General features: G+C 44.8%; 1 protein-coding gene and 1 pseudogene across 1 annotated transcript; both read left to right on the plus strand.

Annotated features, from left to right (window-relative positions):
* Positions 1-332: 332 nt before the first annotated feature.
* Positions 333-1,759, plus strand: LOC121572852 (ras-related and estrogen-regulated growth inhibitor-like protein). Its single transcript, XM_041884882.1, has 4 exons — positions 333-476; positions 683-736; positions 852-928; positions 1,091-1,759. The coding sequence occupies exons 1-4, from the start codon at positions 407-409 to the stop codon at positions 1,505-1,507; spliced, it is 618 nt and encodes a 205-aa protein (XP_041740816.1). The 5' UTR covers positions 333-406; the 3' UTR covers positions 1,508-1,759.
* Positions 1,760-8,400: 6,641 nt separating this feature from the next.
* Positions 8,401-26,428, plus strand: part of LOC121572539 — a 31,363-nt pseudogene continuing 13,335 nt past the window's right edge.

The raw sequence follows: 26,428 nt of genomic DNA on the forward strand, positions 1-26,428 counted from the left end.
AATATGTATTTTCTTTCTCACAAAAGTAGTGCACTGGGCCTTTAATAGTGCTGTATTAGCGGACCGATATAGCTGATGTAGTGCAGGCAAAAATATTTTTTCAGCAACCCCCCCCCCCTTGAAAGTACAATTAAAAAATAAAACGCAGCGCCTCCAAACTACTTCCCGCAGCTATGATTCTGTATTGTTAGATAAAGCGCATTGGCCGCTGACAAGCGCACAGTCATCTCATTGGCCTGTAGGTTTTGTCCATCAGAGAACCTGGCCCGCCTACCCCTTATAAATTGCCAGACAGCGCAATCCAATATATTTTACACGTAGCGTATCTTCTACTTTGAACAGAGACACGGAAAACGTTGCGCCCTTTTGACAAGTAAGTCCGCCCGCTCGCCACTACAGCAAAACAATGGAAGGAAGTCAGCAAAAGGTGGAGGCTAATTTCTTACTGCTTGGAGCTGAAAGCGTCGGTAAATCTGGTGAGCACAATTTAATTAATCCTTGAACTTTAATTGCACTTTTATTCATGACATTGACAGTATTTGGGCACCATGAAGAGCATATTTTTGTGGTCATTGAAAGTAGACGAGTTATGATGGCCAACTGCAACGTAGAATGTCTTTCCTGGTGTAGGCCTAATATATTTACTGATCAACTCATTAATTGCGCTATTTTCTGCCCTCAGCTCTCACCGTGCGGTTTCTCACTAGAAGGTTTATCGGCGAATACGGCGATATTGGTAAGTATTGGTCTTTTGACTTGAACCATTGGTAATGATATAATTGCATTCAAATCAAAAGGTTACAGTAGATCAAACCAAATATCTAAATGATCCGTTATTTTTGCCTTTACAGAATCCATCTACAGTCATACTGACAGAATAGACGGGCGGGAGATCTGCTTCAATATCTGGGACTCACTTTGCCCCCAGGTGAGGCAAAACATCGTATCATGATAATAACGTCATAATGGTAACAACAAAGACTTTGACTAGTGGATACTCAAACAGGCAGAGCATTCTGGAGTTTTTCTATTAAACAAGGAGGTTAAACGGTTTACTAAATTTAATGTATTATGTCTTCATTTGTTTTAGAATGATGAGGGTGCAGGACACATCAGCGACAGACAACTCCAGTGGGCGGACGGTTTCATCCTGGTTTACAGCATATGTGACCGTGCCAGCTTCAACGTGGTGCGACAACAGGTGAAGCGCATCCGGCAAGCCAAAAGCAAATTCTCCGGCGCACCTCCCATCGTCATCGTGGGGAATAAACGCGACCTCCAGCATCGCCGCACCGTCTCCAGCGAGGAAGGACGCCTCCTCACTCTTTCCACAAACTGTGGCTTCTTCGAGATTTCTGCAGCGGAGACCTACCACGGGGTACAGCTGGTATTTCACGAACTGCTCGACCTTATCCGAGAGGCAAGGGCGCTCAAGAAGGGGGCAGCTGGGATTAAGGGTATCGTGAGAAGCATGTCCGCCGTTTTCGGGAGGAAGAGAACGGAGTAGTTCCAATAGCCTAATATGAGAGACAATGAGATGATAGTTATGCATCTAAACGGTCCAGGACTTGTTTGTGCGTGAAATGAAGTGGATAGTTACGTTTCCATATTGGAATAGGTCAATGCGGCCTAACTGAATTCACGCTGGTTGGATTCTTACTCAAATGAGAATATTGACAATCAAATCCCGTCGAACGTTTTGAGATGGGCCTTTGGACAACCTACTTACTGCAAAATAAATACTATTGACTGTCTATGAGGTCGGGTGCCCTAAAGTAGCATTACATGTCCAACTCGTTAGATTGCCTTGCAACATGCCATACAATTAATTGCCAATTTTAAAGCAAATGGTATCTTGTTTAAATGCCTGGAAGAAGTATTGTAGAAAACCTATGTGCAATAGACAAGGATTTCTTTCTCTTCACTAAGCTGTATCAGCATGCATAATGTTCTAAGGGTCAGGCCTGCTTGGTCTTATCATTGGCACAGTCCTTTTTTGGACTATTGACAATCTATGCAAGACAGACAAGAATGTGTAGCTGTTTCACTCATTATACTGGTGTGATCATTACACTTGCTGCCTCAGTTAGTATACATGTAGCTTTGCTGTGTCTCCATCATGCCACCTACATCACACTTCAAGGCATCTTGAAAGGCCAGCCATTGGGGGACCATTCTCTGTTCATCTTTAGGAAGTTAATTAATGTCAATACCCTCTATTTGTCTGAGTGTGCTGTACATTTGATATCTTCGAAGAATGAAGAGGCCCACTTGATTTTTTTTCATAGGGGTGTTAATGCATGGGCAAACTTATCTATTTCATTATACTACTGATTCTATTTAAAAAATGGTTTGTAACTTTTCATGACTGATGAAAACTGAAGTCATGTTTGTTATACAAGTCATTAGACTTTAACTGAACAAAGTGTACATACTACAGAACTTTGTCCTACGATTTCATAATAAAATGTGAAACAAATGCTTAAGTGAAGTCTTTATATTTTTTCAAGCTCTGTTTGTCAAGCCATGCTGGAGATCATTTTTTAAATGAACTTTAAGAGGGGAGCATCTTCTCACACAATCCAGCTAGAGGTAAAGATTAACCAAACCATATCTTAATCCTCTTCACAGACACTTCACAAATTTCTGACAGAAAAATGGATTGTCATTGAGCTGTCAATTTAGATCATCTCAACTAAGGTTTCCAAGGTTATTTGGACAGAAATCCATTAAATTCCATAATGTGAAGGGTAAAACACACCAAACTTAATGCGAAAGCACAAAAATTTGATATTCAAAAAAGTTATCCTTTATTGTGCTTACTCACAAATCAGAAATCTCTCAAATAATTCTGTCAAAGCAGCCCCAAGATCGCTGAACTGAGCTTTCCAAGCCTAATCCCATAGACTCCCTATGGCGAAAGCAGCCAATCTAACCCCCCAGCACCCATCAATGTTGACCTCTTAACCAAGGTCAACTACAAGGGAAATGCAGTCAATCACCCTGTGCACTTAAACTCTGCCCTTCAAAGCCATTTCCTCCACTGCATTCGACTTCACTGACCAAATGAAACCGGAACAAACGAACATCCTCATTCACATCAAAAGAGGGGAGCTCGTGGCACCTCATTGCCCCCTTATTTACGCTTTGTTTATACCTGGTCCTGTGTCCTGATGTTGTCCACATTCTGATTGTGCCCAGATGTGTCTACACATGTTGTTAAAATGTGTATTTTATATGTCCACTGTGTACTCATTGTGACCAGATTTCCTGGTACCTCCCTCTATGCAAATGATTTGACAGTTATTCTTAAAAATATATATACAGTGAGGGAAAAAAGTATTTGATCCCCTGCTGATTTTGTAAGTTTGCCCACTGACAAAGAAATGATCAGTCTATAATTTTAATGGTAGGTTTATTTGAACAGTGAGAGACAGAATAACAACAAAAAAATCCAGATAAACGCATGTCAAAAATGTTATAAATTGATTTGCATTTTAATGAGGGAAATAAGTATTTGACCCCCTCTCAATCAGAAAGATTTCTGGCTCCCAGGTGTATTTTATACAGGTAACGAGCTGAGATTAGGAGCACACTCTTAAAGGGAGTGCTCTTAATCTCAGCTTGTTACCTGTATAAAAGACACCTGTCCACAGAAGCAATCAATCAATCAGATTCCGAACTCTCCACCATGGCCAAGACCAAAGAGCTCTCAGAGGATGTCAGGGACAAGACTACACAAGGCTGGAATGGGCTACAAGACCATCGCCAAGCAGCTTGGTAAGAAGGTGACAACAGTTGGTGCGATTATTCGCAAATGGAAGAAACACAAAATACCTGTCAATCTCCCTCGGCCTGGGGCTCCATACAAGATCTCACCTCGTGGAGTTGCAATGATCATGAGAACGGTGAGGAATCAGCCCAGAACGACACGGGAGGATCTTGTCAATGATCTCAAGGCAGCTGGGACCATAGTCACCAAGAAAACAATTGGTAACGCACTATGCCGTGAAGGACTGAAATCCTGCAGCGCCCGCAAGGTCCCCCTGCTCAAGAAAGCACATATACAGGCCTGTCTGAAGTTTGCCAATGAACATCTGAATGATTCAGAGGAGAACTGGGTGAAAGAGTTGTGGTCAGATGAGACCAAAATGGAGCTCTTTGGCATCAACTCAACTCGCCGTGTTTGGAGGAGGAGGAATGCTGCCTATGACCCCAAGAACACCATCCCCACCGTCAAACATGGAGGTGGAAACATTATGCTTTGGGTGTGTTTTTCTGCTAAGGGGACAGGACAACTTCACCGCATCAAAGGGATGATGGACGGGGCCATGTACCGTCAAATCTTGGGTGAGAACCTCCTTCCCTCAGCCAGGGCATTGAAAATGGGTCATGGATGGGTATTCCAGCATGACAATGACCCAAAACACATGGCCAAGGCAACAAAGGAGTGGCTCAAGAAGGAGAACATTAAGGTCCTGGAGTGGCCTAGCCAGTCTCCAGACCTTAATCCCATAGAAAATCTGTAGAGGGAGCTGAAGGTTTGAGTTGCCAAACGTCAGCCTCGAAACCTTAATGACTTGGAGAAGATCTGCAAAGAGGAGTGGAACAAAATCCCTCCTGAGATGTGTGCAAACCTGGTGGCCAACTACAAGAAACATCTGACCTCTGTGATTGCCAACAAGAGTTTCGCCACCAAGTACTAAGTCATGTTTTGCAGAGGGGTCAAATACTTATTTCCCTCATTAAAATGCAAATTAATTTATAACATTTTTGACATGTGTTTTTCTGGATTTTTTTGTTGTTATTCTGTCTCTCACTGTTCAAATAAACCTACCATTAAAATTATAGACTGATCATGTCTTTGTCAGTGGGCAAACATACAAAATCAGCAGGGGAGCAATCACTTTTTTCCCTCACTGCAGTCATTTATTTATTTGAAGATATATTTAAGTCAATGATTTTAGAGAGTGGTTTAAATGGTTTTACTTTCCAGGTCCGTCTACACTTGTAAGATATCCAGTGACAATGCGTGCGTGACTACCTCTGGAGATAGTCAGGAAGATCTGATCACATTCAGATCACAATGCGTCTTTTAACCGTCTACACCTGTCTTAAAATTTGGACTCAATCAGAATGTGGATCAGGATAAAGGATGCATGTTACAACCAGGTGTAAACGGGGCTAAAGAAGCGAAAAGTCCATGCCCACCTTCCATAACACACAGAGCCTCTCATGCTTCTCAATGTGTTCTCGTCCTTATCACCGCTGGTTGCCACAGGTTCACTGCGTGTCGCTGCCTGTCTGTCCCCTGCCAAGAAGCCTATTCTTCACTGACACTCCTCGTTTAGGTCCCACTCCTCGGACGTAACTACATTGGGATCACCGGGTCTCCTCCAGACTCTCCTTAACCTTTCCATGACATTTCTTTAAAAGAGAGAAGGAAGGGGGAGTCTCAACTGTCTATATGAACTTCCTTCTGTCCTTGTGGACACACAATGATGCTTTATGAAAATACTATAGATACATTAGAGTGGTCAAATTAGTGGATTCGGCTATTTCAGCCACACCCGTTGTTTTAAGGTGTATAAAATCGAGCACACAGCCATGCAATCTCCATAGACAAACATTGGCAGTAGAATGGCCTAACTGAAGACCTCAGTGAATTTCAATGTGGCAACGTCATAGGATGCCACATTTCCAAGTCAGTTCGTCATATTGCTGCCCTGCTAGAGCTGCCCCAGTCAACTGTATGTGCTGTTATTGTGAAGTGGAAACGTCTAGGAGCAACAACGGCTCAGCCGCGAAGTGGTAGACCACACAAGCTCACAGAATGTGACCGCCGAGTGCTGAAGCGCATAGCGTGTATAAATCATCTGTCCTCGCTTGCAACACTCACTACCGAGTTCCAATCTGACTCTGGAAGCAACGTTAGCACAATAACTGTTCGTCGGGAGCTTCATGAAATGGGTTTCCATGGCCGAGCAGCCTAAGATCACCATGCACAATGCCAAGCGTCAGCTGGAGTAGAGTAAAGCTCGCCGCCATTGGACTTCGGAGCAGTGGAAACGCATACTCTGGAGTGATGAATCACGCTTCACCATCTGACAAATCTGGGTTTGGTGGATGCCAGGGGAACACTACCTGACCGAATGGAAGTGTCAACTGTAACGTTTGGTGGAGGAGGAATAATGGTCTGGGGCTGTTTTTCATGGTTTGGGCTAGGCCCCTTAGTTCCAGTGAAAGGAAATCTTAACTCTACAGCATACAACGACATTCTAGACGATTCTGTGCTTCCAACATTGTGGCAACAGTTTGGGGAAGGCCCTTTGCGGTTTCAGCATGACAATGCCCCCGTGCACAAAGCAAGGTCCATACAGAAATGGTTTGTTGAGATCGGTGTGGAAGATCTTGACTGGCCTTCACAGAGCCCTGACCTCAACCCCATCGAACACCTTTGGGATAAATTGGAACGCAGACTGCGAGCCAGTCCTAATCGCCCAACATCAGTGCCTGACCTCACTAATGCTCTTGTGGCTGAATGGAAGCTTGTCCCTGCAGCAATGTTCCAACATCTAGTGGAAAGCCTTCTCAGAAGAGTGGAGGTTGTTATAGTAGTAAAGGGGGGACCAACTCCATATTAATGGTCATGATTTTGGAATGAGATGTTCGACGAGCAGATGTCCACATACTTTTGGTAATGTAGTGTATCATACACTTCTCAACCATATCCCATACACATAATACTGTAATACATTACGAATGCATGTCAATGGAGTTAAGGATTAACTATAGGGATAGTTCACCCAAATTACAAAAAGGCATATTGGTTTCCTTACCCTGTAAGAAGTATATGGACAAGGTATGACAGCAATCCATGCTTTGGTTTAATTTCCCTGGCACAAACGTTTTAGTATTTGTGGCAGGAATCCCATTCAAGTCATGTGACCGATATTAGCATGTGACCGATATTAGGATTGCTGTCATACCTTGTCAAATTCAATCAATCAAATGTATATATAAAGCCCTTTTTACATCAGCAGATGTCACAAAGTGCTATACAGAAAACCCAGCCTAAAACCCCAAACAGCAAGCAATGCAGATGTAGAAGCGCGGCGGCTAGGAAAATCTCCCTAGAAAGGCAGAAACCTAGAAAGAAACCTAGAGAGGAACCAGGTTCTGAGGGGTGGAGATTATAACAGTACATGGCCGTTAAGAACATAATTTTCTCCAAGATGTTCAAACGTTCATAGATGACCAGCAGGGTCAAATAATAATAAATGTCCATAGACTCTTACAGGGTAAGGACACCAATGTGTCATTTTGTAACTATCCCAGGAGGGAGGACCACACTTGTATTATGCACGTCATATAAAGTACACTGAGTATACCAAACATTAGGAACACCTTCCTAACATTGAGTTGCACCCCCTTTTCCCCTCAGAACAGCCTCAATTCGTCGGGGCATGGACTCTACAAGATGTCGACTCCAATGCTTCCCACAGTTGTGTGAAGTTGGCTGGATGGCCTTTGTGTGGTGGACCATTGTTGATACACACGGGAAACTGTTGAGTGTGAGAAACCCAGCAGCGTTGCAGTTCTTGACAAACCGGTGCGCCTGGCACCTACTGCCATACCCCGTTCAAAGGCACCTCTGAATGGCACACATACACAATCCATGTCTCAATTATCTCAAGGCTTAAAAATCCTTCTTTAATCTGTCTCCTCCCCTACATCTACACTGATTGAAGTGGATTTAACAAGTGACATCAATAAGGGATCATAGCTTTTACCTGGATTCACCTGGTCAGTCTATGTCATGTAAAGAGCAGGTGTTCTTAATGTTTTGTATTTTCAGTGTACAGTTCAAGTACTTGTATTTGTGCAACCTATACCAGGCCTATAGTGGGCGTCTCTCGCCTGAACGGATAGGTTGGTATGTAGAATGAAGTACTATCAGTATGTCATACTGCATACAGCATGTAGCTACCACAGCTTCTGCCTTCCCATTAACGGTGTCCATGGAGACCAACAGCGATACAGGGAATGTACAGCTCTGGCAGGGGTGGGAGTGCGGGATTTCCTTTTCCATTTCTCCATGGCAACTATTATTTTCCCGAGGCGTTTGCCTGTTGCATACATACGTGATAATACTTACATGTGCAGTACATCCATACAGTATGTGATGTAATGTATCTGGGGGAGGGGGTGGGGCAAATGTGGCTATTGGGTTAGGGGTTCTGAGCCGATGCACAAATTAAGTTTCGTGAGGAACATTAGTTTAGAGCAGTCTCCTGTTATGAAATCCACCCCTTCCCACTCCATGCCACCCCCGGAAACATGTGATGCAAGCAACAACAAACATTTGGCTCTACAGCGCTTCAATCAGTACTCATGAATATGAATGTAGAGGCTCATGGCAACAACAACACCATCATTGACACTTATCTGTAACGAGTGGGAGGTATCTTGTCGGTTGGAGTACAGGTTGGTGTGTCACACAGACTGAGAGCTGCCACGATGTCATCGTTGTGGGACGGAATGGAGAAGGGAAACACGGTGTCCATGGCAACCGGGACCGTCACTGTTGCTAACGGTCTCTCACCCACGCAAAAGCTCCCACGCCATCGAGGAAGCAAGCACCGCCGGGAAGATCCCACAGAATGAACTCTACTTCCGATCAGCAGTGGGGGGTTGGGAGGTTAGGGGCACGTTGGCGAGAGATAGTGGGCGTCTTTTTCTCTGAATCACAGCGAGGATTCTCCAGAAGCTCCGGGGGTTTCACCTGTGCCAACGAACGAGGAGCACAGAAACACAGCTCGCAGCTTCTTTCAGGCACGTCGTTAACACACACACACAGAGACCCCCCCCCCCACACACACACACCCACACACACATGCCCACCACTGCCTCCTCTCAGTCAATGACGCTGACACACAAGGCCGGAGAGACCAGTTTGTTTTTAGGACACATGGCTGTTCATTCACAGACAGGATGTGGAGTACCAGCTGCCTGAGTTATCCAAGTGTCCAGGGCCAGCCAGAGGCTTACAGACCCAGCTACTGGGGGGTGGAGGAGGGAGAGGGGACTTGGATATGTCCGGGGTTGAGGGGCCGCAGATGTTCACATTACCGGTAGACCTCCGGTTGGATGGAGAGAAAGTGGGATTGAGAGAGCACAGAGATTTGAGTACTGGCTATTATCTAATAAGGCCCTAGGGAAGAGGAGTCTAACACAGAAGATATTGGCCTGCCTTGACCATCACCGGTGATCCTGGAGAGAGAGAGTGAGTGTGTAAGTGTGTTGGTTAGGGAAAGCAAAGGAAAAGGAAAATGATTGTTTCTTATTGGACCAGCCCAGGTAGTCCCTTCCTGTTTCATTTTTTAAAATTCCCATCTGGGTTGTTGTTTTAAACATGTAACAAATGTATTTGCAAACAGTGCTATAGAGACGGGTGGGGTGTATACCAACAAAACCGGTGTGCACAACTACGAGGCTAAAACAGACGGGGTTGGCTTACAATCTAAGGATTATTGACAACATGTACTGTAAGCTATATTTCGTCTGCAAATGTCTATTGAAAACTAAAATTTGCCCAAAAAGCAGTTGTTGTCTCTCAAATACATTGTTACAGTTGTTGGTTCGCTAGCTAGCTAATTTTAGCCATATTAGCATAGACGTGACAACAGTCAAAACACTTCAAAACAAGACATGGTATCAAGAACAAGATAAAACTAGCTGAAACAAGCCATCTACCACACAGCATTCTACCTCTGAGTTGTGCACGTAGTATTGTTGTGACATTGTCAACCTTGCTGCCTATATTAATAGACAATACAGATTGATTGATTGATATGGACAGGCTGTTTGGTAACTTGTGTCCCTAAACCTATGTCAGTTAGTATCCCCTTTATACACAGACAAAAATCCCACAATTTTACCATGCTTGCTTCTTTTTACCTGCTTTGTTGTATATCTGAAAGGGGTAGAGGTAAAAAAAACAAAAAAACATGGACAATTAAAACCTACCTAAAGATCTAGACATGATTCCTACATTTTCACAGACCCTGTAACCAAAATACAGGAATCGGGTCTGTGTGAATGGTTCTCTGCTTTTTTGCAGATAAATCCATTAACACTTCCATTGTTTAACACCTCCCTAATATGAAATACAAACACCCCCCAACCCCCACCCCTCCCAAATTGCCAGTTACTCACTGATATGTATAAAAGGGGTATACCTGCAAGAAAGTGTTAAATAAGGGGCTGTTTGAAAGGGGGTCATATGAACATTGCCTTATATTTTTATACCACATCTACTGTCTGAAATGGGTATCTGAGATCACTTTCCCCTGTAATGATAAAAGGAAACTCTGAAAAGGATGTCGACTAAGCCTATTTGCAGCACAAGAGGAAGGTACACATACACACACTCACGCACACACACGCACGCACGCACGCACGCACGCACGCACACACACACACACACACACACACACACACACACACAGTGTGGAGTAAACGGATCACTCAAACACTCACTCCCGGTGTGCCTGAGGGCCATCTGTGCCTCTCTCCAGACACATGCACAGATTGTAGTGCCCCTACAAATAAGATTGGTCTATAGCAGGGTTCTTCAATTCCGGTCCTGGAGGGCCGAAACACTTCTGTTTTTTATTTCTACCTGGTAGTTAATTGCACTCACCTGGTGTCCCAGGTCTGAATTAGCCCCTGATTAGAAGGAGAGGATGAAAAACAGAGGTGTTTCGGCCCTCCAGGACCAGAATTGAAGAACCCTGGTCTATAGAGACCCTGTCTCTCTCTCTCTCTCAAATATAAACACAAACACACACCCACTCCCAAGGTGAGTGGAAGACGGTGAAGTAGAAGACAGGATATGAAATGATTTGGTTCCTAACGGTCTGCCTCTGATGCACGGAGAAGATGAACTACCTGTGTCAGTGTGTCCTTGCCATGCACTCTGATTGTGTCTTAAAGTGTGTGTGCGTGCGTGTGTGTGTGAAAGAGAGAGATCCATTGAGAGTGAGTGTGCGTGTGTCTGTTACTATCAGTCTATTATTTAACTTCCTCCTGCTAGGTACCTCCCTGATCAAACACACCTTATCTCCACAGCCATGGTTTTTACAGGACTTGACCTCTCACCTTTAGGGATTGGCTCCTTGAAAGGGATTTGTTGGGTAAATGTCTGACTCCTGAGATGCAATCAGGACACCTCAGTGACTATTGAGCTGCCTGATCTGCATTTGGGTCAGAGGAGGCTGGTGGGAGGTGCTATAGGAGGACAGGCTCATTGTAATGGCTGGAATGGAATAAATGGAACCGAGTCAAACTATGTTTCCATATGTTAGATGTGTTTAATACCGTTCCATTACTTCCATTCCAGTCTTTACAACAAGCCCATCCTCCTGTAGCTCCTCCCACCAGCCTCCTCTGTTCTGGGCTGACCCTTGACCTGTGACTAACACAGGCACTTTGTTACATGTAGCCAGAGTCACCCAGGGGACAGTGTACATTGTATGATACTGACTCTATTGACTAGCTGAGGGCAGGGTACTGAAATGTCATAATTTCTGAAAATGTTCTCTCCCTATCAAATGCTAAAGAAGTCCCGTGTTGGAGGCTGGTCTAGTGGTAGTGCTGCCATTTACAAATAAATAAGTAAACAAGGATCCATTGGATTGCCGGTCATATAGGCCATCATTTCTTAATGTGGATTTCAGCAGTGTGTAGTGTACCTCTGAATACGTAACCTCAGTGCAGTTATTTTTTATCTGGTAAGATTGGCCTTTAAGTTTGCTGATCTCACTTTTTCAATGAAGGAACCCCCAGACTACATCTTGGCATCCATTGTGCCTATGTCAAGATATCGACTGTCAAAATGTAAATTTGTACTCCGCAAACCGCCCTTTTACATGTGTTCTTTTATGCTGTGAATCCAGATTATTGAGTGTTAGAATGTCCATTTCAGCAGTAAAGTGCCTTGTTTCAGTGTTCCCTGGCTGAGATATTAGAAAGCTCCTCTGTTTGGTAGATGATGACTCAGCCCAATAGCTACCCTCCCATGGAGAGTGGTGGACCCCAAGCAGAGTCAGCTAATCATTAAACTCCATATTAAATTGACTGGAATGTGCTTGGTACCACTTGCACCCTGCCAAGAGCTCCATGCACTACCCAGCGAGAAACAAACAAATGTAACTACTGTATGTACATGCTAGCTGGAAGTACATGCAGGCCCAAAAAACAGGCACTCTGTAGACAGATGTGCGCAAGACACATTTTTACTGCCATAGTCCGTTAGGTACGGACATTCAGTGCACACGTAAATTCAGAGATGTACTGTACCTACGAAACCTATAAAAGTCTTATTTGAGCTTATTTATTTGAGAAGTACTACTGCTGAGTACAGGTATCTTTTTTACAATCTTCCCCCCCTTAGAGAAGACGAGAGGGATCGCAGGATTTATTGTGCACACCTCCCACGTACTTCTACCTACACAACACACACACACACACAATTCATTGACAGTAGCTGTGTTCGAATACCCATACGCACATACTGTATACTACATACTTAATGGCTATATACTACATACTATATACTATTAGTTCATTTTAGTATACTGTAAACGAAAAGTCTCCTTTCAGTTGAGTGCACTAGCGCTTCGCCTGTCTACAGGAAGTTGATGCTGTTGCTATGCAACTTCTTGCTAGCTTGTTAGCATAACAAATTACTAGCTAGACATCTTACGACTTCATTAACAATGTCCATTGAGAACGCTCAACGACTATACAACTTAGCTAAGCTAAGAATGACGTGAATAATCAAGTCAATAAACGTTGGCTAGTTAGTTAGATAGCATATAGTTAATATACTGGCAAGTTCGATTCATTAGAAGCCAACTAACGTTAGGTAGCTAGCTAACATTCCGGTACATACAACAACTGGTGTAATGATATGCTATGCGGTTCGTAAGGCTAGCATAGCTAACAAATTGTCAGCCAACAGAACGTGTAACGTAACTTATCTGAAAAGTCATTACTTTATTACATTGCTCAACATTTTCTTAACATTTGTCATAATTAGCTAAAGCAATGAATTTGTATCTGCTCTCGTTGGACTTCGGCTGCATATTTTCTGCCATTTTCTTCAAATCTGAAAATGTTGTGAAGCCACGCCCATTTTCTGAAGAATTGCATTATGGGCCCTAAAAGCACAGAAATAGTGTCCACTGCTTGTATACTTCGTATTTTGGCGAATGTAGTACGAGATCCGGGAACTTTTGGCATACTAACTACAGTTGAAGTTGGAAATTTACATACACTTAGGTTGGAGTCATTAAAACTTGTTTTTCAACCACTCTACAAATTTCTTGTTAACAAACTATAGTTTTGGCAAGTCGGTTAGGACATGTACTTTGTGCATGACACAAGTAATTTTTCCAACAATTGTTTACAGACAGATTATTTCACTTATAATTCACTGTATCACAATTCCAGTGGGTCAGAAGTTTACATACACTAAGTTGACTGTGCCTTTAAACAGCTTGGAAAATTCCAGAAAATGATGTCATGGCTTTAGAAGCTTCTGATAGGCTAATTGACATAATTTGACTCAATTGGAGGTGTACCTGTGGATGTATTTCAAGGCCTACCTTCAAACTCAGTGCCTCTTTGCTTGACATCATGTGAAAATCAAAAGAAATCAGCCAAGACCTCAGAAAGAAAATTGTAAACCTCCACAAGTCTGGTTCATCCTTGGGAGCAATTTCCAAATGCCTGACGGTACCACGTTCATCTGTACAAACAATAGTACGTATAAACACCATGGGACCACGCAGCCGTCATATCGCTCAGAAAGGAGACGCGTTCTGTCTCCTAGAGATTAACATACTTTGGTGCAAAAAGTGCAAATCAATCCCAAAACAACAGCAAAGGACGTTGTGAAGATGCTGGAGGAAACAGGTACAAAAGTATCTATATCCACAATAAAACGAGTCCTATATCGACATAACCTGAAAGGCCGCTCAGCAAGGAAGATAGCACTGCTCCAAAACCGCCATAAAAAAAGCCAGACTACGGTTTGCAACTGCACATGGGGACAAAGATCGTACTTTTTGGAAAAATGTCCTCTGGTCTGATGAAACAAAAATAGAACTGTTTGGCCATAATGACCATCGTTATGTTTGGAGGGAAAAGGGGGGCCTTGCAAGCCAAAGAACACCATCCCAACAGTGAAGCACAGGGGTGGCAGCATCATGTTGTAGGGGGTGCTTTGCTGCAGGAGGGACTGGTGCACTTCACAAAATAGATGGCATCACGAGGAAGGAAAATGATGTGAATATATTGAAGCAACATCTCAAGACATCAGTCAGGAAGTTAAAGCTTGGTCGCAAATGGGTCTTCCAAATGGACAATGACCCCAAGCATACTTCCAAAGTTGTGGCAAAATGGCTTAAGGACAACAAAGTCAAGGTATTGGAGTGGCCATCACAAAGCCCTGACCTCAATCCTATAGAAAATGTGTGGGCAGAACTGAAAAAGCGTGTACGAGCAAGGAGGCCTACAAACCTGACTCAGTTACACCAGCTCTGTCAGGAGGAATGGGCCAAAATTCACCCAACTTATTGTGGGAAGCTTGTGGAAGGCTACACGAAATGTTTGACCCAAGTTAAACAATTTAAAGGCAATGCTACCAAATACTAATTGAGTGTATGTAAACTTCTGACCCACTGGGAATGTGATGAAAGAAATAAAAGCTGAAAGAAATAATTCTCTCTACTATTACTCTGACATTTCACATTCTTAAAATAAAGTGGTGATCCTAAATGACCTAAAACAGGGAATATTTAGTAGGATTAAATGTCAGGAATTGTGAAAAACTGAGTTTAAATGTATTTGGCTAAGGTGTACGTAAACTTCCGACTTCAACTGTATATCCATACTATGACCAATAAGCATACTACATACTCAATTTACGTCACAAATAGTAGGTTGGTGCAGTCAGTATGAGTATTCGAACAGCTAGTCTCTTACTGGCATGTGAGAATGTGTCACATGTGCCTATGGCTCTGTTTAGTCCTTTCTCTTTATTCCCTCATGTGTGCTTTATTTTACCAATGGTTTCCAGTATGATGACGTTACTGATGAAGCTTTCTCCACCCTCCAGACGTGGCCTGCTACGACGAGACTGCAGAGGCCACGACTACCACATCAGAACCCCACGAGGCCAATGCTAAACAACTATGGACTCTACCGTGTATGTCGTGTGAGTGTACTGTTCTTGTGTTTTGTTCTGTGTGGCTTTTATCCTGTAACCCTCTTTTAATACAGAGAAAATATAATAAAGAACTGTAGAGATTGACTGTCTGCCTCCTGCTTATGGTAATATATTGAAAGAACCTTGGTTTTTGACATGCTGTTGATAAAATTGTATTTGCCACATGCGTTGTAAACAACCAGTGTAGACTAACAGTGAAATGCTTACATACGGGTCCTACCCAATAATGCAGAGAAGAATAAATACACAATGAGTAACGACAACTTGGCTATATACACGGGGTACCGAGTCGATGTGCAGGGTTACGAGGTAATTAAGGTAGATATGTACATACAGGTAGGGGTAAAGTAGGCAACAGGACAGATAAACAGTAGCAGCAGTGTATGTAATGAGTCAAAGTTGGTGCAAAAAGGGTCAATGCAGATAGTCCGCGTAGCTATTTGGTTAACTATTTAGCAGTCTTATGGCTTGGGGGTAGAAACTGTTCAGAGTCCCGTTGGTTCCAGACTTGGTGCATCGGTACCGCTTGCCGTGCGGTATCAGAGAGAACAGTATGACTTGGGTTGCTGGAGTCTGATCATTTTTAGGACCTTTCTCTGACACCGCCTTGTATATTGTATGCAGGGAGCTCAGCCCCAGTGATATACAGTGGGGAAAAAAAGTATTTAGTCAGCCACCAATTGTGCAAGTTCTCCCACTTAAAAGATGAGAGAGGCCTGTAATTTTCATCATAGGTACACGTCAACTATGACAGACAAAATGAGAAAAAAAAATCCAGAAAATCACATTGTAGGATTTTTAATGAATTTATTTGCAAATTATGGTGGAAAATAAGTATTTGGTCAATAACAAAAGTTTCTCAATACTTTGTTATATACACTTTGTTGGCAATGACACAGGTCAAACGTTTTCTGTAAGTCTTCACAAGGTTTTCACACACTGTTGCTGGTATTTTGGCCCATTCCTCCATGCAGATCTCCTCTAGAGCAGTGATGTTTTGGGGCTGTCGCTGGGCAACACAGACTTTCAACTCCCTCCAAAGATTTTCTATGGGGTTGAGATCTGGAGACTGGCTAGGCCACTCCAGGACCTTGAAATGCTTCTTACAAAGCCACTCCTTCGTTGCCCGGGCGGTGTGTTTGGGATCATTGTCATGCTGAAAGACCCAGCCACGTTTCATCTTCAAGGAGGTTTTCACTCAAAATCTCACGATACATGGCCCCATTCATTCTTTCCTTCACACGGATCAGTCGTCCTGGTCCCTCTGCAGAAAAACAGCCCCAAAGCATGATGTTTCCACCCCCATACTTCACAGTAGGTATGGTGTTATTTGGATGCAACTCAGCATTCTTTGTCCTCCAAACACGACGAGTTGAGTTTTTACCCAAAAGTTATATTTTGGTTTCATCTGACCATATGACATTCTCCCAATCCTCTTCTGGATCATCCAAATGCACTCTAGCAAACTTCGGACGGGCCTGGACATGTACTGGCTTAAGCAGGGGGACACGTCTGGCACTGCAGGATTTGAGTCCCTGGCGGCGTAGTGTGATACTGATGGTAGGCTTTGTTACTTTGGTCCCAGCTCTCTGCAGGTCATTCACTAGGTCCCCCCGTGTTGTTCTGGGATTTTTGCTCACTGTTCTTGTGATCATTTTGACCCCACGGGGTGAGATCTTGCGTGGAGCCCCAGATCGAGGGATATTATCAGTGGTCTTGTATGTCTTCCATTTCCTAATAATTGCTCCCACAGTTGATTTCTTCAAACCAAGCTGCTTACCTATTGCAGATTCAGTCTTCCCAGCCTGGTGCAGGTCTACAATTTTGTTTCTGGTGTCCTTTGACAGCTTTGGTCTTGGCCATAGTGGAGTTTGGAGTGTGACTGTTTGAGGTTGTGGACAGGTGTCTTTTATACTGATAACAAGTTCAAACAGGTGCCATTAATACAGGTAACGAGTGGAGGACAGAGGAGCCTCTTAAAGAAGAAGTTACAGGTCTGTGAGAGCCAGAAATCTTGCTTGTTTGTAGGTGACCAAATACTTATTTTCCACCATAATTTGCAAATAAATTCATTAAAAATCCTACAATGTGATTTTCTGGATTTCTTTTTCTCAATTTGTCCGTCATAGTTGACGTGTACCTATGATGAAAATGACAGGCCTCTCTCATCTTTTTAAGTGGGAGAACTTGCACAATTGGTGGCTGACTAAATACATTTTTTCCCCACTGTACTAGGCGTCACGAACAGGCTCGTAGACCGTAACAAATAGGGAGACAACGTGGAGATAAGGAATAACAAAATATATTTATTAACTAAAGCAAACTATATACAATTAACAATGGTGTGTGTAGTCAGTAATCAGTAGTGTAAGTGAGTGGATGCGTGCAATGATGTGATAATGAGGAGTGTTGAAAGGTGCCCAAGCAAACAATACAGCCACAACCAAAACTCAACAGTGTGTCTGCATGGAGAGAGTCTCCACAATGAATGGGGGAAAGGTGTATTTATCCCTGGGACACACCCGAGCCCAGGTGTCCCATTTCTCTGACGACACTCCCGGCTCCGCCCACCGACATCCTATTAAGGAAAACAATAACAAAGAGAGAATTCAGCAGACAGAGTGGGAGGGTCGTCACACCCCCAACCACCCCATAAAACCGGGGACCACCAAGGACCCAGGAACACCACACCAACCATACATACACCAACCATACATACATAAACACACATAATACTGCCCTGGTTAGCCCTATCCCACTGCCCCAGCCAACCTCGTCCTGTCCAGACCTCAGCAACCTTTGCGCACAGGAAGCAACCTTTAAGAGGAAAGAAGAAAACGAGAACAGCAGGGAACAGAAAACAGGAGGAACAGGACAACAATAAACAGTAGTCAGTCACGTGGACGACAGGCATACACTCGGGGACCACGCGTATGAGAAAACGCGTGTCCCCCAAATCAATAGGACCAGATGCCGCACATCAAGATGGAAGGCCTGTAAAAACAAACACAATCTCATTATCCTCTAGTTGGGACACATCATAGACCTCACGAAGGTGAGAGGGTTATAGTCGGTGTAGACCACAATAGGTACTGCACCCGACCCGACATACACCTCAAAGTGTTGTAGCGCCCATATGAGTGCTAGCGCTTCTTTTTCCACCACAGAGTAGTTCAACTGATAACGGTTACATTGCAGCAGGACTTCACCTGCCCCCACGTTACGCAGGCCGAAACTCATAACCGAATACGAGTACAGACCAGAAGGTGTAATAAAGGCAATGATTTCACATACCCTACTCGTCAGTGGCACCTGCCAATTGCCCTTTAACAGGTCAAACTTGCTCACAAACTTAGCTGCTCCGACCTGATCAATGCAGTCCTCCATCCGAGGAAGAGGAAACGAATCTGGCTTAGTGACACTGTTTACCTTACGGTAGTCCGTACAAAATCTGTTTGTCCCATCCGGTTTACTGACCAAGATACAGGGAGAAGCCCAGCTAGAGAAAGTAGGTTCTGCAATATCACTCTACAGCATGTACCTTCTCAGCATCCAGACAACGCTGTTTCTCTGAAGAAACTCTATAGAACTGCTGACGGATGGGATCAGCATCCCCAACGTCAATATCGTGTTCTATTAAGTTTGTACGAGTAGGTGTATCAGAAAACTAAACTGGAAAACTCAGAATCAGACCAACCATCTCGCCTATCAGCAGGTAGGTAGCAATCGTCGGGACCAGGGACATCCTCCTCACCATGCACGGACCTAGCATGACAAAAAGAAGAACCCAGCGATGTAACAGTACCGGCCAAAAGAACAGGTTTACCATCCTCTGCGGACTCACACTCTTCGGCCCCAGAGGAACGTGCGTAATAGGGTTAACAGATTTACATGGCACAGTTGGTGCGCTTTCCTCCGATCCGGAGTGGCAACTAGATAGTTTTGTTCAGTGCACTGGCACACAACCATATATGGACCTTGAAACTTGACGTGAAAAGGAGAACCAACAATTGGCAGCAGAGCAAGAACCTGGTCACCTGGACTAAAGTGACGAGGTTCAGCTCGCCGATCAAATATGCCTTTCATCCTCCCTTGTGAAGATGATAGCTTCTCTTTAGCCATCTCACCAGCAGCGTACAGGCGCTGCCGGTAATCACATACATAAGATAACAGAGACTGAGGTGGCTCAGGAGACTTCCAGTCATCCTGGAGCACCGCTAGAAGTCCACGAACACTATGTCCAAACACAAGGTCATTTGAAACCCGTGCTCTCCTGTTAAACTTCCCTGGTGGCTAACAGTAACCAAGGCAACCCCTCCTCCCAATCCTTATCCATCTCCGTACAATAAGCTCTCAACAAAGACTTAAGTGTTTGATGAAAACGTTCCAGCGCTCCTTGACTCTGCGCGTGATAGGCACTAGCCAAATTATGTTTAATATGGAGCTGTTGGAGAACCTGACCAAACAGATTAGAGGTGAAATTAGAACCTTGATCACTCTGAATGACCTTAGGGATTCCAAACAGTGAGATAAACTGAGTCAAAGCTTTAAGCACAGACGTAGTCGTGATAGACCGGAGAGGATAGGCAGCAGGAAACCTAGTGGTCTGACACATCACAGTGAACAGGTAACTACTACCATTCTCAGAGCGAGGCAGAGGGCCAACACAGTCAAATCAGATACTCAAAAGGTTGGCTGAGTACGGGAATAGGAAACAGCAGTACTGGCTTAATAGTTTGATTAGGTTTACTCGTTAATTGACAGGTGTGACAGGTTGATGAATGCAGAAACATCCCTCTTTAACCTAGGCCAAAAGAAATGTCTCAGTATGCGATTGTAGGTTGTCCTGACTAATTGCCTCCCCCACAAAACTACTACCATGAGGCACCCATTTTCTCATCAGGACATCATCCTGGAGAAAATAGCCATGGGCGACATTTCCCAACTGTTCCACAGGCACAATTTTGTCACGCAACTCTTCTAATGCAGGGTCAGCCAGTTGCTCTTTGATTAGATCAGAGCGGGGCACAGATAACGGGATAGCAGGGAAAGTAGTGACAGATTTCTTTGTACCATCATTAGCCGGCGCTGTGACCAGGTCGCCATGGCTCATGGAACACGTTCCTTTATACAATTAACAATGGTGTGTGTAGTCAGAGTGGGAGGGTCGTCACAAAGGCCGTATGCACTACCCTCTGTAGCGCCTTGCAGTCGGATGCCAAACAGTTGCCATACCAAGCGGTGATGCAGCCAGTCAAGATGCTCTCAATGGTGCAGCTTTAGAACTTTTTGAGGATCCAAGGGCCCATGCCAAATCTTTTCAGCCTCCTGAGGGGGAAGAGGCGTTGTCGTGCCTCCTTCACGACTGTTGGTGGGTGTGGACCATGTTAATTCCTTAGTGATGTGGACACCGAGGTACTTGAAGCTTTCGACCCACTCCACTACAGACACGTCGATGTGGATGGGGGGGAGGGGGGGGGAGGGGGGGCTGTTTCCTGTAGTCCACGATAAGCTCCTTTGTCTTGCTGATGTTGAGAGAGAGGTTGTTGTCCTGGCACCACACTGCCAGGTCACTGACCTCCCCATAGGCTGTCTCATCGTCGTCGGTGATCAGGCCTACCACCATCGTGTCATCAGCAAACTTAATGGTGTTTGAGTTGTGCACGGAATATGTGGGAGGGGAGAACAGTAAATCCTTTGATCCCTCTATATTTAAACCATTCACAACAAGCATGGCTACGCCCACCATAGAGACATTTACCATACTGAAATGTTACATTTACACTTTGAACCTTAAGTTTAAACACACACACACAAAGGACAGAGTAATTTGGTTGAGCACATTTAAAGAGAAAGGTCAACGTCATCTACCAGGATGAACAGGACCCCCCACCTATCTGTGTCACCACAGACAAACCCACCCTCCTCTTAACCCCCTGTAGAGTGTGGCCACTCATGCATGACTTGCTCTCTCTCACTATCTCTCTCTTTAGTAGTCCAAAACAAATCATAAAAGGGGTCCAAAAAACGTGTGTGGGGGGGACGATATAACAACCCTTTCGGACATGATAGGAACACCTGAGAACTTGAGTGTTGTGAAAGGTTCTACATGAACTGCCTCGTAATGTGGAAGGTGATTCCACCATTGGATTCCAAAAATGTACTATTTTTTGTACATTTTTGTTCTTGGCTCAAGGTAAACACAAATTCCATCAGTTGGTTACATGATTTAACTACATACGATTTGTTAAATTTTCCTGTTTTATCACTATGGAGGGCCAGTTAAACGAGGGATAAAATAAAACATTTAGTCATGCACATTCCATCCATTCCCCTTCCGGTTGCGCAATACTGAGTGACAAAATTCTCATCACTCCTTTTCCTAATAAAGCAGGTATAGCAGACTACGTGCTTCAGTGGTCCTGTTCAGTTAAGACTTTGCTACCCTGGCTTGTCTAGTAGGAGCTAAAAACATCCATTGCTTTGACCCGGCAATTAATGACAAACTCCAGCCTGCATATCTGTCCTGGTTGAACTGTGAAGTCACCACCTATTGGCTCCAGGCCACTGAAAGCCAGCAGTTTAAAAACGTATCCTCATAAGTAGGTCAACTTCACAATCAACTTGAACCTTGCTCCAAGTTGCCCCCCTGGACAGCAGCAGGAGACTAACAAGGAGCAGGTTGGCTAAATATTAACCAGAGTGACCTCTTGGCAGAGACTCGAAGTGGGAGAAGGACTCTTAGAAAAACAACTTGGTTGAAACCGACCACGTCACGCCGTTTGCAAATAAACAGCCCTGAGGTCAGCTCGCTCCTCTGACTGTCTCCGGAATGATGGAGAAGGACAGCCATTCCTGGCATTCCAGTGGGCACCTCTGCCCCCTCCGGTCCTGCATTCCACACATAGCAGGTTCCTCATGCCACACAGGGCGCACGAGGGGAACACAGAGCCCTCCTCTCACTCCCAGTGCACCTGGGCTGCCAAAGGGTGAGCGGCTCAATCGACACGGATCGCTAGCGTCGTTTCGCGCACCTGTGCCGCAGATCGGCTGATCGTTAACGCTGGCAACTAAATTAAAACCATGTGCCGAGATGTCTGACCCTCTGTAATTTCTTATAAGAGGGGCTTGACAGTTTCTGACCTTTTGACCTTGACTGAGGTTTACCTTCTGTGTGATGGCCAGAGTGACGGTTAAGGCAGCTACAGCATAGAGTTATTTGCGATAGCAGGACAGGAGCGAACCCATTTTGAGTTCAGTTATTGTGGCCTGTTATTGGATTTACTAAATCCATATTTGATGGCCCAGACGAATTCTTGGTTTCGCTGATGTTTTAGGGGAAACATTGGGGGAAAGTGAAACTTAATACATGTTGGTCAGATTCCCAGAGGGCAAAACCAGTTGCAATAACGTTATCATGACATCTTTTATGACACCATGGTCAGGTTGTATACCAATAAGATTTCTTCCTCATTTGGATTGTGCTATTGAATACAGTCGGGGACCACTATGTTCGTTTGCCAGCTCTACCTGAGCCGGGTTAATTTGTTCGCCTCTACATGAGCAGGGTTCGGCTCTTCCTCCCAAGCAGGGGTCTTTAGTCGATGGCTGGTCCGGTAGTCGATGCTGGTTTGGTTGTCAATGGCAGGTCCCTCGCTCCGCACCAGTCTGGCTGCGCGGTAGCGTTGGGTGTAACCAACCCCATGAGTAGTTGCGGGGGACGCAAAACATACAATTAGAGCATGTACAACAATTGATGACACCAGTGGAGACTGCTGAGGGGAGGACGGCTGATAATAATGGCTGGAAAGGAGCGAATGGAATGGCATCAAACAAATAGAAACCATGTGTTTAATGTATTTGATACCATTCCACTAATTCCGCTCCAGCCATTACCACGAGCCCGTCCTCCCCAATTAAGGTGCCACCAACCTCCTGTGGATGGACACTCACATGCTGAAAATAAGCACTTTCCTTTAGTTGTGCTAAAGAGAGTTGTATGAGTTGAGCTCTTGGTAAAGTTGGGTGTAACCTCTCGCAGCTGCATCGTGTGTGTCCCCTTTGTATAGTTGCAGGTGACACAAAACATACAATTAGAGCATTTACTGGCCAACAATTGGAGTCACACTCACATGTTCAAAACAAGCACTTTCCTTTAGTAGTGTTATGAGAGCGTTGTGATTGGTGTCTTTTTCCCATTTCAGGCGAACAGCGGAAAGGAGAAGCAGCAATGAGGTGGACGTCCATCTGTCAAGAGGTCCCCGGTCCGAACAGCGGACTGAAAGTCTTATTCTTCTTCTATGGTATAATGGCGTTTGCAACAATTTGATGTGCATTCCGGCACTTACTGTGCGGGTGAATAATAAGTACCCAAAAAAGGAAAGAATGTGGGTAAAAATAAATCAAATATCATACATTTAGGGTGGCAGGTAGCTTAGTGGGTAAGAGCGTTGTGCCAGTAATCGAAAGGTCGCTGGTTCTAATCCCCGAGCCGACTAGGTGAAAAATCTGTCGATGTGCCCTTAAGCAAGGCACTTAACCCTAATTGCTCCTGTAAGTCGCTCTGGATAAGAGCGTCTAGTAAAATACATATACATATACACATACAAATTATTTAAAAAATAAATTAACTAAACAAAATCAACCTGCTTTTCTGTAAAAAAACAATTCTAATCAGGTCCCTACACAGGCTCAAAAGACCCCTGTGAGGGCGGTGTCACGCCCTGGCTCTGGGGACTATGTTATGTTGAGCCAGGGTGTGTAAGTCTATGTTTGTATATCTATGTTGGCCTGAGTGACTCCCAATCAGAGGCAACGAGTGTCAGCTGGTTGTCTCTGATTGGGAGCCATATTTAACTATCGGTCTTTTCACTTTGTGTTGTGGTTTCTTGTTCTCATTTTGGTTTGTTTATGTAACCAGAGACATTCACGTTTTCGTCAGTTATTTTGATCGTGTGATCAGTCTAATAAATACTATGTTCACTTTCAACGCTGCGCCTTGGTCCTCCTCATTAGACGATCGTGACAGAAGAAACCACCAAAACCAGACCAAGCAGCGTGATGAGGAGAAAGGCTGGAATTACGAGAAGTGGAGAGAGAATTGGACGAGAACCATGGAGGCCTGGTCCACGGGGGAGAGACAAGCCCAGAAATTTTTTAGGGGGGGGCTCACGCCGTGGACGACGGGGCAGCAGGAGTACGGGATAGAGTGGTGCAGAGGGTTGGCAGAGAAGGCCACCAGGTTAAGGGGGCCACTGGTCACAGAGGAGAGGGAAAGTGTGGAGGCACGGCGAGAGGTACTGGGGTGTGTTACCAGTCCGGTCCGGCCCGTTCCTGATCCCTGCGTAGGGCCAGTGGTGTGTGTCCCCAGTACGGTCCGGCCTGTTCCTGTTCCTCGCATCGAGCCTGTGGTGCGCGTCGTCAGCCCGGTTCGGCTCATTCCTGCTCCCCGCACTAAGTCTGTGGTGCGTTTCGTCAGCCCTGTCTGGCCCGTTCCTGCTCTCCGCACCAAGTCGGTGGTGCGCGTCGCCAGCCCAGTCCGGCCCATCCAAGCTCCCCGCATCAAGTCTGTGGTGCGCGTCGTCAGCCCGGTCCGGCTCATTCCTGCTCCCCGCACCAAGTCAGGGGTGCGCTTCGTCAGCCCGGTCCGGCCCGTTCCTGCTCCCCGCACCAAGTCAGTGGTGTGCTTCGTCAGCCCAGTCCGGCCTGTCCCTGCTCCACGCACCAAGCCTACGGTGCGCGTCGTCAGTCCAGCACAACCCGTGCCTGGGTCATGTCCGGAGCCGGATCCGCCGCCGAGGCGGAGTGCCCACCCGGTCCCTCCCCTGTTGTGGTTGTTTGGCGCGGTCGGAGTCCGCGCCTTTGGGGGGGGGTACTGTCACGCCCTGGCTCTGGGGACTATGTTATGTTGAGCCAGGGTGTGTAAGTCTATGTTTGTATATCTATGTTGGCCTGAGTGACTCCCAATCAGAGGCAACGAGTGTCAGCTGGTTGTCTCTGATTGGGAGCCATATTTAACTATCGGTCTTTTCACTTTGTGTTGTGGTTTCTTGTTCTCATTTTGGTTTGTTTATGTAACCAGAGACATTCACGTTTTCGTCAGTTATTTTGATCGTGTGATCAGTCTAATAAATACTATGTTCACTTTCAACGCTGCGCCTTGGTCCTCCTCATTAGACGATCGTGACAGGCGGGACATTTCCTAGCGACAATAGTCCTTGCAGTGCTTCTGCCATGAAGTCGTGGAGCCCCAAAAACGTATCTGCTGCAGATATAATGATGTCCAGCTTCTTGGATTTCTTAGACACGCTGCACAGCCCTGATCCTTAACACTTGGACCTCCTTCACCCTAACAGGGCACTCAAGGAAGTCCGAAGTATGATCCCCATCACAGTTGCAACATTTTCCATTGACAGATTCTTCAATACTGTACTTCTCCAATCTGCAAACATTTGACACATGACCATACCCTTTACAATTCCCACACTAATTGTTTGGACACAAATGCTCTCACCGCATACCTCACATATCCAAGCTTCACATATTCAGGTAGAGTCTCCTCAAACAACAATAATATCGATAGGCTTTTCTCCTTCCTTCCATTTACCATACGGGTAAGGCGACGTGCACTGACAACTCCTGGGATTTTCTGACTAAGGTACTCGTCATTTATATCCAGTGAAACTCCAGCTATAACTCATTTGGCAGGCGCCCTGCTCCGAAGATCAATACATGTTACTTCTGATGTGGACAATTTTGCAAGATCCAGTCCACGCTTCTTCTGTTCTTCATCAACACAATTAACCAAAACAAGGCCACTTCTAGTCACCTTGATTGAATCCACCTTTCCCACTGTTTCTTCACAGTCCTCGATGTTGCAAATGGATTTCCCAAATGAATCTCCTTGTCCAAAAAATGCAGTCCAATAGGAAATGCATTGTTTGACCAGTCCTTGTCCTCTACTACAACTTTTGCTCAATTTGTTCCATTCTTTGATTTTACTATTTTTCATTCTTTGTCACACACTTCACTTGCCGCACTTTCAGATTCAAGCACAGTCGCCATTTCCTCTCCACAAAACCTAAATTTACCGTTGACGTCATCCGCGCTCTGAAAGTAAGTTCCAGTTCC

Source organism: Coregonus clupeaformis, chromosome 8 (assembly GCF_020615455.1).
Source record: "Coregonus clupeaformis isolate EN_2021a chromosome 8, ASM2061545v1, whole genome shotgun sequence".
NCBI classification, from domain to species: Eukaryota; Metazoa; Chordata; class Actinopteri; order Salmoniformes; family Salmonidae; genus Coregonus; species Coregonus clupeaformis.

Coding starts and splice junctions, on each gene's coding strand:
- LOC121572852 (XM_041884882.1), top strand. CDS start 407: ATGGAAGGAAGTCAGCAAAAGGTGGAGGCTAATTTCTTACTGCTTGGA. Junction 477..682: donor TGAAAGCGTCGGTAAATCTG/GTGAGCACAATT, acceptor TTCTGCCCTCAG/CTCTCACCGTGCGGTTTCTC. Junction 929..1,090: donor GGGACTCACTTTGCCCCCAG/GTGAGGCAAAAC, acceptor CATTTGTTTTAG/AATGATGAGGGTGCAGGACA.